The sequence below is a fragment of the Cervus canadensis genome, chromosome 23 (genome assembly GCF_019320065.1).
Source record: "Cervus canadensis isolate Bull #8, Minnesota chromosome 23, ASM1932006v1, whole genome shotgun sequence".
Lineage (NCBI taxonomy): Eukaryota > Metazoa > Chordata > Mammalia > Artiodactyla > Cervidae > Cervus > Cervus canadensis.
In genome coordinates this window covers 46,230,223-46,249,564 of record NC_057408.1, presented here as the reverse complement: position 1 = coordinate 46,249,564, position 19,342 = coordinate 46,230,223, and the positions used below count along the sequence as shown (strand labels likewise).

The window sequence follows — 19,342 nt, the reverse complement described above, 5'->3', positions numbered from 1 at the left end:
TCTCTCCCCCAATACAGAGCCCTTTTCCCAACCCCTTTCAAATAATTTGCCACCCTTAAGGTTAACTGACATTTTTTTCACAGCCCTTTTTTTTTTTTTTTTTTTGCTTACAAGAGAGAGATAAATCACTTTTGAAATTAAACAGTCTCCAATGCAGAGGGGAAAAACCACCGTGCTTGAGAATGAATTCCTTTTCTGCTAAATATACTCTTTCACAGGAAATTACCAGAATTAACCAAAAGTCTAGAATAAGCTCAGCTAATTACCATAGGCATGAAATTGACCTTTACTTATAAACTGGTCAAAACACACAGTTACCCCATTATTTGTTAGACGGCAATAGCAAAATAAGCTCTGCCACACAGCAAAACATTCTTGCAAGCACAAATTCAAGTGTAAATACATTGGTATGTCGCTTGGTTTCAAAATCATCAAAAAACAAAACAAAATATAAAAAGAGCAATTAGAGATTGTAAATGAGTCAACAACTTCAACTGACATTACCAGCCTCAAAGACCTAAATAGTGGGAAAACTAAAAATAGTTCCATTCTAACCCTAAGAATGATACACAAATAGCAAGAGGGACTAAGACAGATGTTTTCCCTGAGAGCTCAATAAATATTTCGTGATTTCTTATGCTGTCTTTTGCCTCATTTTAGAGAAGTACCCCCAAATATTTTAATGCCACTGTTCCTCTTTGCAGGAAAGCAGAGGAAGAGAGAGAATGCCTCTTTAGGGAAAATTGGGATAATAAAATCTGTGACTTCGTTTACAGAACATTCATTTCGAATAGCAGAAAGTCCTCCAAAGTCAGAAATAAATTATGTCTCAAAACAGTTTTCAGTGAAATAGTTACAAAAGAATTGTATCAAGGTACCTAAGAAATATGTAATATGTTATCTGTAGTCATTTTTTTTTAATATGGAGGATAAATATTTGAAACGTTGTAATCCAGAATTCACAGGATCAAATGAGCCCAGACTTCGTTGGAAAGTCAATGAATGCCATCAGCCCCCAATCCGGCTGTCGAAATTTCTGCCACTCTGCATGCCAGGTCCTTCTGCGAACCTGCTTCTACAACTCACACTGCTGCCCTTTGGCTGGTAGTTGCTCCAAAGCCTTTCCTTACATCTGTAATAAACTTAACTATATCATCACCCTTCAAACGATTCCCATATGCCCAAATCAACTCACATTTCAACATAGAGAATGACCTCTTGAATTCATGAGACAAAAGCAGAATCCCCAATTCAAAGAGCAAGTAGTTTTTGTTTGTTTTCAAACAAGAACGTCGGGTTAAAGTAAATTGATAATTCGGGTTGATTTGTCATCTGGAAAATTATTATCTCCATACTCTATGCAGTGTCCGTTTCAATATACTGAGTTATAGACTGCTCATCCCTGGGGGAGTCATCACAGGACCTTTTTCATTTGCCCTGTCCTTTGCCCAGCATAGCACTATGTCCGGGTGAGTGCTTAGTAAATAGTATTTAGTGATGACGAGAATGGAGAGGAGAGAGGAAAAAAGGAGTATATTAAAAAGTCCTTTCCTGTGAATGGGAACAGACCAGTTTATCTCCAAATTCAAAAGCATCTACATGCCTACATCTTCGAAAGCTGATGCTATGTCAAAGCATCACATTTGCCTTTGCTGGTTTCAAATGTTTCATCTAGTGCTTCAGAGGCAACAAATAGGTAATGATTCAAAGAGCTCCAACAAGCTAAAACCAAGTGGTAAAATACTGCCAAATTAGAGCCATTCAGGAAAATAAGTAAGTGTCCCCACTGTGTCGAACTGGCCCCCGCACCCATTCAACCCTTGGTGGAAGGCAGCAGACGCATACTGAACACTCTTGGTTGTTTAACATGAGTTTCCAGTTTCTCATAAAACTGACAGCACTCAGGGAAATGTGGGGGCTGGGTCTGAATTTTAATATGATTATTTAAATGCTACGCATCAAGTCTGCAGGCCTGTTTGTTTTTAAATAAGGAGACACTCTGAATACTTTAAGTAGTATGCAGAGAAAATGATAAGAACTTGCCTCCCTTATTATTCAAGAATATGGGCACTTCACACGAATCCAAATCAAAAATATCAAACAAATAGGAAAGCCTGCATGATGCTTTAGGTCTTAACAGCTAAGGAATGACCCTGTCCATGCTTCTGACACTGTGGCTAGTTATTAAAATGAGGGTCATTTTAAGACTAATAAAAAATGGTTTTGCTTCCACTTCTGCATTTACAGATAGAATCCTTCAGGGACTGAAGTCAGTCAAGCTTATTCACTTCTGCTGCAACTTCAGGATGCAAGCTCCAGCCAACTGGCGAATTTGTTTTTAGGTCACCACTTAAGAGGGACCCTCTGGGGGGTGGGTGCGATTACAGCCTCTGATGCCTCAGTGTAGTATAATGAGGTCCGGAATCTCAGGCTCTCTCCTAACGAGTAGGTTGTTGTTGAGGTTTTTTGGTTTGTTTTTTTTTTTGCCAACCTCCATGTCCATGAAGAATTCGCTGTTGCCCATTCAAAAGATGCGTTTATTTGTGTTACGAGTTTCCACTCCTGGTGGCGCTGGAAGATTCCAGAAAGCTTACATTGTCAACCATGTCTTTCCCACAGGTGGCTACACTTCAATAATTGCACATGGCCTTAGTTAGGTAGTTTTTATAAAGTCCTTTGAGAGTCAATCATAAAAAATAATTGTATTACTCTGCTAGCCATTCAAACCTCTGACTTCAACCTAAGGGGTTATAAATACAGGGTCCATGCCTGTGAGCACCGCCCCACCCCCAACACCACTGCAGGACGGACAGCTATTATTCCAACTTTCTTGTCCTACAAACCCTCCCAAAGGGCAATATTTTAAAGTACCTGCACATCTCCCCTCCCTGCACTGTGACTACAAACTCCATCACAGCGGCAGGCATCATTCTGCCCGCTGCCCTGAAGGAGGAGGCCACCCAAACGTGTTTCATCCATCACTCACGACCTCACACGCCCAGCCAACTTTCTGGCTCATCCCTTCCGAAAGGGCCCTATGAGGCACTGGACTTAACAGTGTTTGAACTTGGATAAAGGCTTAATTTTGGAACAAAGACACGATTATTATTATAAAAATAAATGGCGGCTCTCTGTTTTCAATTGTGTTAACATTACTTACAAGTGGAAATTTAAAAGAAGTGTGATTTTTCCCCTTATTATGTTCCCTGGCAGGTGGTTTCGTCCTTCTTCTCATCCTCTTCTTCATAAGGGTTGTTATTGCTACAACTTGGTTTAATAAAATTACAACTTTGGGGAAAATGAAAAATTGTGCTGGCTTAAAAGTGGTGGAGGCAATAAACCCATGGACTTCAATTAATTTCAAGTGTGGGATCAGTTTAAGGCCAACCAGCAGAAATTCTATTCTGTCCATGTAAAAATGAGGTTTCACCACATTTACTTTTTATAACCTATATAAAAGTCAAGTAAAAGTAATGAATATCTAAAAGCCATCTCAGTGGACTGGCAAAGACTATCTGTATTCTTGAAACTCATCCTACATATTTCTCTCTGTGCAGCAACGATCCCAGGCCTGATCAAAGTTAAAAAATGTCAAACCACTGAGAAAACAGCCCAATTTCCAATCCATCTCACTGCCTAGAAATGGACCTCCTTCCAAGCCACTTTTGCATGGAAAAGCACTGGCAAAAGTAAGAAAAACTAAGAGATCATGTGGTTATAATTATTACCAGGCAAGGAATATTTCTGCAGCTCAGTGGTAAAGTAAAACTCTGTCGCTTTCTGCTCCCAATAGTGTCCATCGCAAAACAACTGCCTCATTAAATCTCTGCAGTAAGATTAATATGCCGTAGCCGCACTACATTTATAACTTGGTACTCTATAAAAAGCACATTTAATGGTAAGAGCCAGAGCCTAGATACAAAGTATTACTATAAAAACTTCTGGCAGCGAGTACACAGTGCAGGCCCTCTGTCCTTCTTGCCGGAGATATAAATGAGGCTTTTTCCTGGTGGATTCTAAGCATGAGGCCCTACCTTACAAACCAGTCTGTTTTTACGAGAGTGGCAGAAACACAGGATTCAGAGGATGATGTAAATATGAATGCAAGAAGACTACTTAACAACTAAGATTGGCAAGAGATGAATGAACCCAAAATACTCCACTTACACACACACGCAAACTTAAAAACTGGACCATTTCCTAACAGTTTGTTCTCTGGTCATAGCCAGCTTTTCACCAGATTAAACAACCATGGCATGAATTACTCAATCTTAAAGCAACCCACACAGTGCCAGTAAGTTGAAGAAAATACCAGCTAAAGTATGCACACTGCCTTAAAAAAAGAACAAGTTTTGGCTTCATGTGAATACCATGACCTCCTGGATCTGAATCACCTAAAACTACAAAACACTAGACGTTCAATAAAAAGTGAGCTCAACACATTATTAGTGGACTAGTAAAAGTATGTTTTTGTTATTTTGGAAAGCTGCCTAAGTTCTTTCTTCCAAGGATATCTTCTGAAAATAAAAAAAAAAGCATCATAACCCTAGTGTCTTATTTTCAGGAACTCTATGATGAATAAGTCAACAGATAATTTAAACACATGCATTCCACACTCAAATGTCCCCAGATTGCTACGAATGATACACCTCAAGTGAACAATAAGCTTGTGCCCAAATAATGGATGGTCTGATGTTGTTTTTAAAGTTCACATATAGTCACAGTGACTGGTCTTCTAAGGTTTACTGAAGTCCCACACCTAAAAAGTAAACCAAAGACGACTCTTACTTAGAGCAAACCACGTCTGAAGGCACTCCTACCCTAGCACGCCTGTGTCCTCAGTTGCTCAGCTGTGTCAGACTCTTTGTGACCTCATGGACTGGAGCCCATCAGGCTCCTCTGTCCATGGGATGCTCCAGGCAAGAACACTGGAGTGGGTTGCCATTTCCTTCTCCAGGGGATCTTCCCCACCCAGGGATCGAACACACATCTAATGCGTCCCACACACAGGCAAGCAGATTCTTTACCACTGTGCCACCTGGGAAGCCTCTAGAAATGTGCTCAAATTCCATCAACTGGTGTATCCTGATGCTAAGAAGAGAGGAAAAGTTACCTTTGGGCTACAAAGAGTTAAAGAAGAGCCTTCCTCCTTTACCAAAGGGTAAAAAAAAAACCAAAGGGTGGGATCATTATTTTGTGCTTTCTGGGCTCTACATATGCATTCTAACTGGAAATCCCATAAGATGAGAACAGACTTGGGGAAAATAAATCATCCATTGTTATAAAATCACAAGCAGGCTCTGATGAAGGAACAGGACTGTCTGGACCCCACCTGCCTGCTACTCTGCTGCCTCCCCTTTTTCTACTGTCAAGAAAAAGTAAACAAACAAAACAAAAGCAAAAGTACTCTGAGGTGGTCAAGGATGCACATGCCCAAACTTTGGCCTCAGCTGGCAGGACAGGGACAGCCATCAAGGTTGAGACCTGGTGATGACAACAGGTCCAGGGAGCTCAAGGGATCATGGATACAAATGGGCTCTTTTTACTTTTCCTACAATGTTTATGTTCTAACCACTCTATTCTCTGAAAGTTGTTAAACTGTTTTAAAGAAAAAAGCTGGGGGGGGGCGGGCCGGTGGGGGGAGAGAGAGAAAAAAAAAAAACACATTTTCATGTACTTTTCTTTCCTGCCTCTAAAATCTCAGATAGAAAGAATTATCTTTATGTTAAACAAAATCACACAGTTGAAGTTTAGAATTTCGGTGGTTTTGTTTGATTGTTCTACAGGTCTATCACGCTCTTTGAAGACCAAAGAGAAATATCTCAGATGCTCTATTAGGAAGGGGCACATGCCAAATATGAATGTACTACCATTCTTCTTTATACAATGAAATTCCTCATAGGAGGATGCTGAGTGGGAGGAAATTAGCCTTGGGAGAGGTTAAAACACACACACAGACACATACACACTGAAAAATACACACTCACACTTTGGAACCAAATAAAGTTTCTCTTCTTCCTATCAGAATCCTACTCAAATTTCCTTCCTCAACTTCATCCCTCTTTATCTTTAACATGAAATTTAGAAGAAAGCAATCTTAGCACTCTAACTTTCATAAAGAGTATTTATAAACAGATTCCTGCCTTAATCATTTAACCTTCAATTTGAGTGACTGTGGTTGTCTTGTTGCACCTTCAGCAAACAAACATTTACTGAGCATCCACAAAGTAAGAGGCATTTGGTTAAGGCCCTGGGCTTCCCAGGTGGCGCTAGTGGTAAAGAACCTGCCTGCCAATGCAGGAGACATAAGAGATGTGGGTTCGATTCCTGGGTGGGGAAGGTCCCCTGGAGGAGGGCACAGAAACCCACTCCGGTGTTCTTGATGGAGAATCCGATGGAAAGAGGAGTGGTCCATAGAGTAGCAAAGAGTCAGACACGGCTGAACCAACTCAGCTCACACACATACACACTCATACACCGGAGATGCAAAGTCTAAGACCTGGTCCTTGTCCTAAAGAGCTTAAAATCTTCTGCCGAGCTTCCCAACCAGTGGGTCAAAGGGGGGTTCAGGTGTTCGAGGATACTGACTCCACCCTCCAAGTGGCCAGGTCACAGCTAGAGATCACTGGACACTGGCAGGCCAATTGCTTCTCCATTTATCCAAGTGTTTCCTTCAAAATGTTTCATTTTTCTGTGTGTGTGCCATGACATGAGAAGGGCTGGGGAGCACTGAGGCAGAGAAAGGGAGAGATGAATAAACCGATACCTGCAGAAGGTGGTGCTCAGTTGGAGGGGCTTTTCAGTCAGATGGGGCAGTGCAGAAAGAAAAACGTTAGCTAAAGAGGAGGAGCACTGGGCTGTTTTAAAGGATGAGTAGCGCTGAGGATGGACTTCTCTGGTAGCTCAGTTGGTAAAGAATCCATCAGCAATGCGGGCGATCTGGATTTGACCCGTGGGTTGGGAAGATCCCCTAGAGGAGGGCATGGCAACCCACTCCAGTATTCTTGCCTAGAGAATCCCCATGGACAGAGGAGCCTGGCGGGCTACAGTCCATGGGGTTGCAAAGAGTCAGACAGGACTGAGCGACTAAGCATAGCACAGCCCTGAGGACAAGTGACAGACGGCACTCCAGCAAGGGGAAACAGGGGATTCCCCTGGTGGGCCAGCGGGTAGGAGTCCCCTTGCAATGTAGGAGACACGGGTTCAGTCCCTGGTGGGGGAACTAAGACCCCACATGGCTTGGTGCAACTGAGCCCAGGCCTTAATTAGTGAGTCCATGCAACGCAATGAAACGTCCCACATGACAGCTAAGACCTGAGCAGCCAAACAAATAAATACGCTTTCTTTTTCTTTTTTTTTTCTTTAAGAGGAAACATATATAAAGGCAGAGATGCAAAACATGATGCTTTCCAAGAAGCTCAAGCTCTTCTGTGCTACTCAAATGGGGGGCTCTGGATAGAATGGAAGGAAATGGGAGCGGCGGCAGAGATGAGGCTAGAAAAGTGAGCGGCTCATGAAGGAACTACCGTGGGCTAAATAGTCAGATGTTAACCTGGTGCTATGAGAAATCACTGGAGGACTTTAAGGAAAGTGACTGATCACCTGTACATCTTAGAGAGATGCCCCACTGATAAGAAGGTTTGGAAAGAGACCAGAACTGGAAGCAAAGAAACCAGTATGGTGACTCTGACACAATGCAGGGAAGAAGTGCAGAGAGAGCAAACTAAATCAGTAGCAGAAAGGGTTAATGAGAGGCACCCCAGAAACAGGATCTGGAGGACTTCAGATGGACTGTGGGCCTAAGAAAAGGGGGAGCCGGCTCAGTGACAGCCAGGCATCAGGCATGGTGGAGCCGGTCCTAGAGATGAACTTGCTGTCTTGGCTTTAAAACAAGTGTATTAACCAAGCCTAATTAAACAGGTGTATGAACCACAGCTTTTTTCACTATCTTCATACCCAGATTTCACCTTTTATCTATAATCCCAATAAAGCCAAAGCTGGAGACAGATTGGACAGAAATACCACATCACACCAGCTAACTTTTTAATCTAATGGGAGAGATTTGCAAAGGCCCGCTGACACTTCCTGGGACTTAAAAGGTCTTTGGTAAGATTCCTTTTACTTTGGTCTTGTTTCAAACACACATAAAGCCAAGGAAAAATAAATCCAAAATTTGACTAAAACCAAAAACAGATATTGATTCTAATAGCTCTCTTTTATTCTCTTTTAGGGCGAGAAAAAAAAGAAACATTAACTCTTAGTTTAAGTTACTATGATTCCGCATGTAGTTCATGATCCTTTCTGAAAGACAACGTGATACAATAGACCACTACTGTCAACAATATAAACCCAAGTGAATACATTAAAACATTCACATCAAAAGGCTCAGCCTTGGGACTTTCCCTGGTGGTCCACCGGTTAAGAATCCGCCCCGCAAAGCAGGGGACATGGATTTGATTCAGGGAACTAGGATCCCACATGCCGAGGAAAAGAGCAACTAGGCCCACGTGCGGCAACTTGAGTCCAGGCGCCACAGCTAGGGAGTCCGTGCACCGAAGGGAACCATCCCGCCGGACGCAACAAAAACCTAGGGTGTCGCAACTAAGACCCGGAACAGACAAATAAATAATGAAATAAATAAATAAATAAATACAAGGCTTAGGCTTCATGTGGAAGAAAATAGAACAAGAAATCACAAGAATGATAAGTCAACCTGACAAACGTGAGATGGAAACACTTAAAATGGTTACAGAAAATCAAAATCATCTAACCTAGGAGAAAGAGAAAAAGATGACCCTGGAAAGGTTTTGTTCTGTTCTTCCCCCAGATGAAAGGTTTTCAGTGATCTCTCCCATGTCTTTGTATTGTTGCTGCTGTTTTGTTTTGTGGGGCTTCTTAGCAAACAGCTTTCTTCTCACCAGATTTGAGTCCCTTCATTCTTCCGCTTAGCCTGGTGTCTTCATGTTCAACGTCACTGGCTCACTGGGAAGGGGCTGGTAATACACCTGAGTGTAGTCCCCGCTGCTGCTGCTAAGTCGCTTCAGTCGTGTCCGACTCTGTGCGACCCCACAGACGGCAGCCCACCAGGCTCCTCCATCCCTGGGATTCTCCAGGCAAGAATACTGGAGTGGGTTGCCATTTCCTTCTCCAATGCATGCATGCAAAGTCGTTCAGTCATGTCCGACTCTGTGCAACCCCATGGACAGCAGCCCACCAGGCTCCTCTGTCCACAGGATTCCTCAGGCAAGAATGCTGGAGTGGGTTGCCATTGCCTTCTCCAGTATAGTCCCTAACTCCCTACAAAAACCAACAAACAAAACCAACTTCTACATTCCCTAAGCTCAATGTTCAACCAAGTCCATGGACCCTTTGTTCCATTTTATATGAGAAAAATATTACATAAAGTTATTGTTAATATCCAGATACACTGGTCTAATTTTCTACAGCCAAGTGATTTTTAAAATTGCTAAAAATCTACTCTGGAGGAAAAAAATTATTTAAAAACATTTATGTGTAGTTTTTAGCACGTAATGACCAGGTACCCTGCTTCTTGGGGCAACTACAACAATAAATGAAACATGTTTCTGAACCTAGGATTCAGACATCTGGATATTTGGGGAAGAGTCTACTTATTTTTTCTTTAAATGTCATCAGTAAGCCTCAGGTATAGGATTAATAGCATAGTGAGGAAGTATTACTCCACCCAGGCAGAGAAAATCTGGAAAGAAAAGCTTTATATCCCAGACATCATACTTTCTGATATTTCTCCCAACTGTTCTTAAGACTTCAGCTATTTTCTATAATGCCAATCCAATTGTAACAATATTTCTTAATTGGACACTTAACGTTAACTATCTCAACAATTATAGAAGCACACTAGCTTAGGGAGAAAGTTTTGTTTTGAACAAGAAACATTAGTTTGCTGCAAGACATCTCTAAATTTTGAGATGATAAATTCCAATCTCATTCACAAAAATCAATTCAATATTACCACTCCTTTCTCTTTATTAGTGACTTTGCTTTCGCTTTTGTTTTAATTGAGGAAGTTCCTCTTCTTAATTGCAATGATATATTTAAAAGACAGGGAAAATCAGTTTTGTCTAAAGGTTGTGAGTTAAACACAACATTTGGGGCATTATTACCCCAGTAAATGGAATCATATCACCGAGGAACATGAAACATCTCGATTATTTTTCTTTTCCTTTTTCTCCTTCCGAAGGGCCAACTGGTTCTCAAACAAACTGGGGATCAAACTGTCATTAAAATATAGAGTGGAAAATGATTTTAAAACAATATTTTAAAAGATTTTTTCTTTCCTTTCAAGCTGGTGCACAAGTAAGTGGACAGCCCACATTTCTAAGAAATGATCCCATTCAGGAAGATAAGAAAGCAGTTTCTAAATAACTCCTTTGGTAACTTAATGGCTCAGCAACAAAGAAAGAAGGAAAGAGAAAGACCCTATAAAATAAGGTACATGTTTGTACAATGAAAGATCAGAGCAAAAAGTGAGGCTGTGATTTATGGCTTATGAGCCATTACAAAATACAAGAAAATTTATATGCAATTGGAAAAAAAGAAATTCATTTTGTTCCCCTTGAGTTGGGCTAATAAATTTAAAAATATAGGCAAACCTAAATGTCTAAGTTTCCTTCAGCCTGCTAAACAAAACAAGAAAAGCCACATAACCAAAAATAAACTATAAAAATAGATCATTATTGATTAAGTACCATTTCTGAAACACTTTCCTTAAGGAATTTGAAACAAAGGAAATAAATGAGCATCCTTTTTAAAAACTTTTTAGCTGCACTTTTTATTTCCTAGAACACAACTAGTTACATTTCCCTATGAGTTTAATTAATGTTTTTCTTTAGTTCTAATGTAATCTCTCTAAAAAGCAGATTTTAATAATGTACCTTTTCTTACAGAATGACAACCTTGCCAAATGTGCATTCCATCTGCATGGATCTGCAGACAAATAATAAAGACACCACTGTCATTAGCATAATCAATACACAATTTACAGAGCTACCCAGACAGAACTGAAAGTGAACGTGTATGCCATTATCTTAGTACTATAAATTAATAGTCGCTTGTGGAAATACATTCCCACTTACATTGTTTCAATCCTGATTTGTCAAGAAATAAATATATATACATATATAGAGATATGTTTCAAGTGATGATTTATCATCAGACAATCCCCAAATATGCATAAAGTAAAATCAACTAAATCAATCAAACATAGGGCAGAATGGCTGATAAATACCCATAGTTTATCATTTTTTTACCATATGCTTTAATAAGCAGAATATACACACACACATATATATAATATATTAATAGATAGATTTCACTGGAAAAGGAACATGCTCTCAGATGATGAGTCAGGAGATCGAACCCTATTTTCTTAAAAGAATAATGACACTAATCACTAATCTTGTCAGTTCTACTACTTGCTGCTTGCAATTTTGAAAGTTTATGTTTAACCAACATTTTAAAAAAATACGTGCCATCTCTAAAACATCATCTCTAAGACATCAGAACTGGCATCATTTCTTCAGGGATGGTGATGGGTCATGCCCAGTTCCCTCCACAGATGGCATCAATGTCCCACCAGCTCCCGGCACAGCGCATCCCCCACACGTGTGTCCATCTTGTCATAAAAACAAAGACAATTTGCATGAAAAAGTGGCATATTTCAAACAGGAGAACACAGACACTGCATCAGGATGGTAACCTGCCAATGGGAAATACGAATTTCTTTTTCCCCTAGCTTCTCCGCACAGTGGATTGAAAACAGCTAATGTGACACTGGGGCTTCCCTGGGCTCAGTGGTAAAGAACCCGCCTGCCAATGCAGGAGACAAGAGTTCCATCCCTGGGTCGGGAAGATCCCCTGGAGGAGGAAATGGCAACCCACTCCAGTGTTCTTGCCTAGAGAATTCCATGGACAGAGGAGCCTGGCAGGCTCTAGTCCAAGGGGTTGCAGAGTCAGACACAACATAGCAACTAAATAACAACATCCAGTAGACATGACAGGAAGCGATTCAGCCCAAAGTCAGATGCTCTGTTCTACCTGCGCAGACGCGGCCGTCACTCACTGTCTCCCGTCACTCAGCCTGGGGGAGGGCTCCACCTTCGCCTTTGAGGGACAGCATCCAGAAGAATGCCTTTGAAAGGCCACTGAACATCTGCAAGGGGGTATTTCTACTGAGATTTCACCAGCAATGGGAAAACACTCCTGGATCCCTCACTCGAGCACCCCACGCCCACCTCCTCAAAAATATCTCCCAGATCAGCTCTCAGGCATATGATTTTTTTTTTTATCAGAAGCTAAAGCCTTGAAATGACTGAGCGACTGAACAAAGCCTTTAATCACACAATTAGGGATTTGTCAGGTATCCACTGCTTTCAATTCTCTCCCAGGTGTAACTGACTAATATCATATCTTTCTTTTCTTGTAGGAGTAACTTGTAGGGGGTGGGGGTGAAATAGTAGAAGGAACTGAAATCAAAATGCTTAAAGCACAAAAGAACACCAAAGGGGGACTGTGGTGGCCAATGTTAGTTGCTCAGTCATGTCCAACTCTTTGGGACCCCATGGACTGTAGCCCACCAGGCTCCTCAGTCCATGGAATTCTCCAGGCAAGAATACTGGAGTGGGTAGCAATTTCCTTCTTCAGGGGATCTTCCTGACCCAGGGATTGAACCCGCATCCCCTGTGTATACTGCACTGGAGGCAGATTCTTTACCATCTGAGCCACCAGGGAAGCCCAGAAGGAGGCTTAGAGGTTTCATAACATGCAGAATTCAAACACAGGTCATCAGGCATGGCACCCCTCAGATCAACTCACAGGGACACACTGGTGGTGCGCAGACGACACACGTCTGAGACCTTGACAGCTAACACTAGACTAAGGAAGGCGACTCTCAGCGCAGGGGGCCCCGGACTCTGGTTTGTGTTTAGCAGCTGAGAAGGATGGGGAAAGTCACTTTAGCATCCACAGTCTAGAAAGTGTACAGCCATGAGAGGCCATTCCTAGAATCAGAAGTCAAGAGACTGACACTCTTTCCTGTTCTGTCACAAAGCCCTGGTGTCACTGGGACGAGGCACAGAGGCTCCTCCGGTCTTGGAGACGTCGGGGAAAATCCAGCATCCTAGCCCGCCTTGGACTACTGCATCTTCCAGGCTCTCACCTCTTCTCTAACAAGACCTCCAGCCCCAGACAGCGCCGACCTGTCAGGAAACAGAACAGCCACCCCAGCCCTTTCAAAAGTGTCTTCTAGAATATCTATTTTAAATTATCTTGAAGTGGAATTTCTTTCATCACTTACTATCATTTAAGGATATTCCACTCATTAAAAGTGGTCGCACAATCCTCTTGACTCTCTCCACCCCGATTTTCAATTACTATTTCTTTCACTTCATTTAGCACTAAGGTTGAAGGAAAAAAAGTATAAATGGATATTTGAAAGTCGTCTGATCAGATGTATTAAGGTTTCTGGCTCTGTCTGTACAGAAAGACAACTTTATGACAGTTATCATTCAGTTAAAATAAAAAGACATGGTCGTGTCTACCCAGAGTATCAGACAAATGAGTGCTGAGGTCAACCAGCGGGCAAAGCACAGGCTGGGTTTCTAAGCCCAAAGGGACAGTTGAAGCCCAGCAATCTGGGAGTGGGAACTGGGTGATTTCATGAACTAGGCACAGAGAGGATTGGCGACTCAGTGAGCAAGGGAAGGCAAGGGGAAATAAAAAAGAAAGCAAACTGAACCATTAGGACTTACTGCAGCAAAGAATGGAGAAGAAATGAAGAGGAAAGAAAACTCAGACAATCGGCTCCCAAATAAGGTTTCACATAAAATTAAAACAGCAGCTAGACACAGTCAGACACAGACTGGTAGGTAACATCCAGACAGCAGACACATTCCGTCTTCACATCCTCTACTCACTCCGCTCCTAGACAACACAGCTGAAGCCCAGAAGAAGATGCTTCTAGATCAATTTACTGATGGCTACGGTGATACAGAAAATCATCCCCTTGTTCAACTAATTCCTTTGCAAACCCAAGCCCAGATTTACCTTTTTAATTTAAGGATTATTAATAAATCTACTATGATTAAACCTTCATAATGATATGTGAATTATTTGTCTCTAGCTCCTCTCCCAAGATCAATTAGCCTACCTTTGCAAATGAGCATTTAGCATCGGCCCTTTCGCAAAGAACCACAAAGACAAAGGCCTGGCGTACCGAGAAGATGGCAGAGGCTCTAAAATTAATTAGCTCCACTTTATGTTTCCATTATCTTTTAATTGGAATTTCTGCAGGAATTTTTCCTTCAGAATTCTCTCTACACTGGCAGGGAAAAGTGGAGCTTGGAATCGAGAGCTGCTTTGGCCAACGGGAAAGGATGGGTCATGCAGGACGGAATCCGGCAAAGACATCCGCAAGGGAGCCACACAAGTCAGAGCTCTGAAAACTGTGTCCAGCCAGACAGGTGCCCGGAAATCCCCAGAAAAGACATGTACCCAGAGGATGAAGGGTTTCCCCCCAAAGCAAGAAGACCTTTGAGGATGAGAGAAAGAAAGGTGGACTAGGGACTTCTTATCTGACAGAGACTATTCTAAGAGCTTATACGGATGAACTGAATTCTCACAACCACCCTATGAATTAGGGTAATACCCTCACTTGGGGCTTCCCAGGCAGCTCAGTGGTAAAGAATCTGCCTGCAGTACAGGAGACGTGGGTTTGATCCCTGGGTCGGGAAGATCCCCTGGAGGAGAGCTTGACAACCCACTCAGGGATTCTTGCCTTGAAAATCCCACGGACAGAGGAAGCTGGCAGAACCATGAAGTTGCAAAGAGACAAACGCGTTTAAAGCCACTGAGCATGCGCACACAATCCCTCACTTACAGACGCAGAAACTGTAGTTCCTTGTTATTTCATAATTTGCACAGGGTAAACAAGATTGCAATTTCAACTCAGGAAGTCTGACTTAACACTCGTGCTTTTAACCACCATACTTTATTGACCCATTATTAAATGTTTGCTAAGCATCTATTTTATTTCCAAAAATATGCTCACTCAGGTGCTGGATCCAGAAGGGTGAAGAGGGGCAGACAGGCTCTGAAGCCAATGTAATGAGAAGATGAAACTAAATAAATGATCAGGAAAAAGAAAAATCCTTTCTATGTCACACACAATCTCTATGAGTTACAAGGAAAAGCCTGACAAAATTGAAAATTAAAATATTTAAATTTCTCTATGGCAAAAGAAAAAAAATACCCACCCACAAAGTCAAAAGGCAAACTAGGGGAATTATTTGCAGCATGTATATCAGAAAAAAGGACTAATATTCTTATTAATATGAGCTGCTTTTTCAAACAAAAAGATAAAAGGGCAAAGGAAATAAAAAGGCAATTCACAGAAAAATAAATACAAATGGTATATAAACATATGAAAAAAATGCTTATAATTATAGAAATGTTAATTAAAATGTCAGTGAAATACCAGTTTGTTTATTTCACAAGCCACATCAGTAAAGATAAAGTATTTAAACATAGGCACTCTCTAATCCTGCTGCTAACAGCAGTGTGAACTGGCGTTACCTCTGTGGAGGGCACATTTGCAGTATCTATCAAAATGTTAAATGTGTGTTCTCTCTATCCAGCAATTCCATTTTAAGGAATTTACACCATGTACATAATCACACGTTAGCAAGGATGGGTGTATGCTCATTAAAGCAACATTTGTAAATAGTAAACAAATAAATTCAGTTCAGTCACTCAGTTGTATCTGACTTTTTGCAACCCCATGGACTGCAGCACACCAGGCTTCCTGTCCATCACCAACTCCTGGAGCTTACTCAAACTCATGTCCATTGAGTCAGTGATGCCATCCAACCAATTTATCCTCTGTCGTCCCCTTCTCCTCCCGCCTTCAATCTTTAAATGACAAAACACCATTCAATGGATAGAGTTGTTAGAACACAGGTGCTAAGTGTTCATATGGAGGAATTTTTAGGAAGTACACTTACGGAGGACAACAGAGTACCCCCTTTGACTTGGGAATAAAAGGTATCCAAGGTACCCATATAAAGGCACTGCCATCTAAGAACGGTTCACTTCCCTGCCAAAGGTCACTATCATTAAAATCCTCCTCCTCTCTAAGTAACAGTGGGACAGACATTTCAAGAAGTCTTAGTGAGTTGCATTAAGGGGCAACACATCACCAGTATCTCTGGCTTTTCAAAAGTTCACTTTCTGCCACTTGGATTTCACGAAAGAGCTACATAGGTACCTGCTTTCTCCAATGGAAAGAAATCCAAAGAGGATTTTTGATTTCAGAAAAGGTGCAATGCAACAATAGCATCCGGCACATTTGTCTTGCAGCGAGTCCAGCTGTTATAAAGGCAGAGCGCACTCCCAGAGCAAGAGAGGCAGCAGCACACTCCATTCCCAGGAACTACACTGGGCATCTCTGCATCAGGCCGCCAGAGCTTTGAACTGTGTCTGTGAGCATCTGTGCTTTATCTCGATTTATTTTGTGCATCTGTTAGCAAGATGTGTCCTAAGGTAATTGCTTCTTCGCTATACACCAGTCCCTATACAAAAGGTTTCATAGGAATGCTCTATTTCCAGACAGCTTTGGGGTGGGGGACTCTATTAGCCTGTCCAGGGTATAGAGGCCTCTCACTATGACCTGGCTTGGAGAATTATGTGGATGGCGATAAGGGTTGGATATCCGCAGATTCAAACATCCTCTCGCAGACTGTCTATTGGGACTTCATGAATAATACCATCGTGAATAGAGACTACAGAACTGTCAAAAAAATGTGAGCTGAAAGTGGAAAAAAAAAACTGTTGGTAGGTAGATTACTGGTTTTTATCATCTTTCTATAGTTTTTCTGTGTAATTTTTCAATCACAGAATATACTCATGAATTGTTGATGCATTGTCATATTCTAATATTTACCAAGTTCCTTGATGTGGAAATTGTGCTAAGAATTTGCAAAGATCATAAGCAGAAATATATTACATGATTCGTATATATCGAGGTGAAATGGAGAAAAGAATTTTAAATTGTCTAATGACGCCAAATGAAAGAGTTTATCCCATAAAGAAGGCTGAGCATTGAAGAATTGGTGCTTTTGAATTGTGGTGCTGGAGAAGACTCTTGAGAATCCTTTGGACAGCGAGAAGATCAAACCATTCATTCCTAAAGGAAATCAACCCTGAATATTCACTGGAAGGACTGATGCCAAAGCTGAAGCTCTAATACTTTAGCCACCTGATGTGAAGAGCTGATTCATTGGAAAAGACACTGATGCTGGGAAAGACTGAAGGCAAAAGGAGAAGGGGGCGGCAGAGGATGAAATGGTTGTATGGCATCACCGACTCAATGGACATGAGTCTGAGGAAACTCCAGGAAAAAGTGAAGGACAGGGAACCTGGCGTGTTGCAGTCCATGAGGTCACAAAGAGTCAAACATAACTTGGCAGCTGAACAACAACATCCCATATTTAGACAGCATTATAAGAATTATAAGAAATCCAGATATTTGGAAGAATAAATAGATCTAAGTGATGAAAAACTCAATGAATAGAGTTAGGGTAGTTTACATAGAGTGGAAAAACCAGCTCATGTACAAAGGATGACCAGAACTTGTATACAAGCTAGTCATGTGCAAATAATATAACAGATACCATTTGTATGAATTGCAAGTATACTGTTGCAAAACTAAGTATAGTTGGAGTTACACGACCTTAAGAGGGACACATGGGCTCCGAAAGTAAAGAATCTGCCTGTAATGAAGGTGACCTGGTTTCGATCCCTGGGTTGGAAAGATCCTCTGGAGAAGGGAATGGCTACCCTCTAGTATTCTTGCCTGGAGAATTCCATGGACAGAGGAGCCTGGTGGGCTACAGTTCATAGGGTCGCAAAGTTATTCAATCAGACACAGTTAAGTAATTAAATTCTATTCTATTCTAAGAGGGACACAGAGTCATCTAAACACGTCTTCATAGACTATTAGCTCTGTGAAAACCATGAACAACTGGGTCTGACTTGTTCCTCCTGACTGTATCCTTAGCACCTGAGACATAACTGGTGCTCAATAAGAATTTCCGTAGAATTATGAGCATGCTCAATAGTTTGCATTTAAAAACACATTAAACCTCAGATTTGGTTTGAAAGTGCTTCCTTCAGGATCCATTCCTGACCTCACTCATATCTTTCTGAGATGTTTGCGTAACACCCGGGGCTTTCCCTTCACCTAATTATAAATTACTAGTATCTGTTGAATCGTGCATTTAATGTGTTTCCATTGCTTGACTGTGACTTCACAAGAACACAGACCTCGTCTGTCTCCTTCACAGCATCCCCAACTCCTAGCACTCTAGGACTGGAAAATGATGAATGTGCAGTAAGTATTTGTTGATTAAACACATGAGCGCATGAACGCCTTTGTAAGTTTGTTTGCTTACTATCTAGTTTTAGGATATGGGGATTCAAAAAGAATAAAACACTGAACGCTGCTCTCAAAGGGCTTATCAACAAACCAGAAAACCAAGTTAGTGTCATAGTTTCTACAGTATATGAGCTATGGAAGAGATAATACAGAGAAGAGGCCTTTTAACTCCAGTGGGTCAGAAAAAGCCCCACAGAAGATGTGAGATGAATCTTAAGAAATGAAAACAATATGCAAACCCTTATAATGGTACAAAACGAACCTGGGAATCCGCAATCTAAGCCTAGAGGAATGAAGCTAGGAAAATCATTAAAGGTTTGGGAAATGTTGCTTTATGAAATTGGTACTAGTATTTGGGCAAGGGGATGGACATGAATTGAAGATGAGGAGCCAGTGCAAGTCAAACTAAATTAAAATGCTATCTTTAAAGCAACACACTTTGACCTTGTACAGCCCAGGTTCACAGCTATTCCCACTCCAAAAATCCATGTGAGATCCAGGCAAATATAGAGTTGGTCACCCACTCACATGTACACACAAATTCTAGACCAAAGAAGCTGCTGCCGTTAGGGCTGCTCCAAGTGAGATATGACAAACCCCTAGTGGGGTGGATTGGTCACTGGCCCAAGCTTCTTCTCTAGAACCTGCAAACTGCTCTATGGAAATTGCAGAATTTGAACCGAGTTTGAACCGAGGCAGCTTCCTTATAAAGGCCCTGAGAATGGTTTCGTGTGTAACACGTGTGTCTTTCTATGTTAGTTCCTTAAATAGAGAGTCTGGACAAGAAATCACAATGAGAAGTTAAGACCATCTAACCTCTGCTGTTTGATTTTTTTTCCATCAGCTACAACTCAATCAAGTTCACAATTTTAA

The 19,342-nt window shown here is 41.4% G+C and overlaps 1 protein-coding gene across 5 annotated transcripts in view; it reads right to left on the bottom strand.

The window, feature by feature from the left end:
* ZNF521 (zinc finger protein 521) overlaps nt 1–19,342 on the bottom strand; it is a 304,810-nt gene that overhangs the window by 273,895 nt on the left and 11,573 nt on the right. Inside the window, exons 1-2 of one of the 5 annotated variants that reach the window (XM_043443841.1) lie at nt 11,511–11,889; nt 10,914–10,965 (exon numbers count right to left, since the gene is read on the bottom strand). The exons of 3 other annotated variants lie outside the window; for them this stretch is intronic. In XM_043443841.1, coding sequence (XP_043299776.1) covers nt 10,914–10,965; nt 11,511–11,513 — 55 coding nt within the window. In that variant the 5' untranslated portion in view covers nt 11,514–11,889. Of the gene's footprint in view, nt 1–10,913; nt 10,966–11,510; nt 11,890–19,342 lie in introns of those variants that run through there. One more of the 5 variants, XM_043443840.1, reaches the window with a different exon arrangement.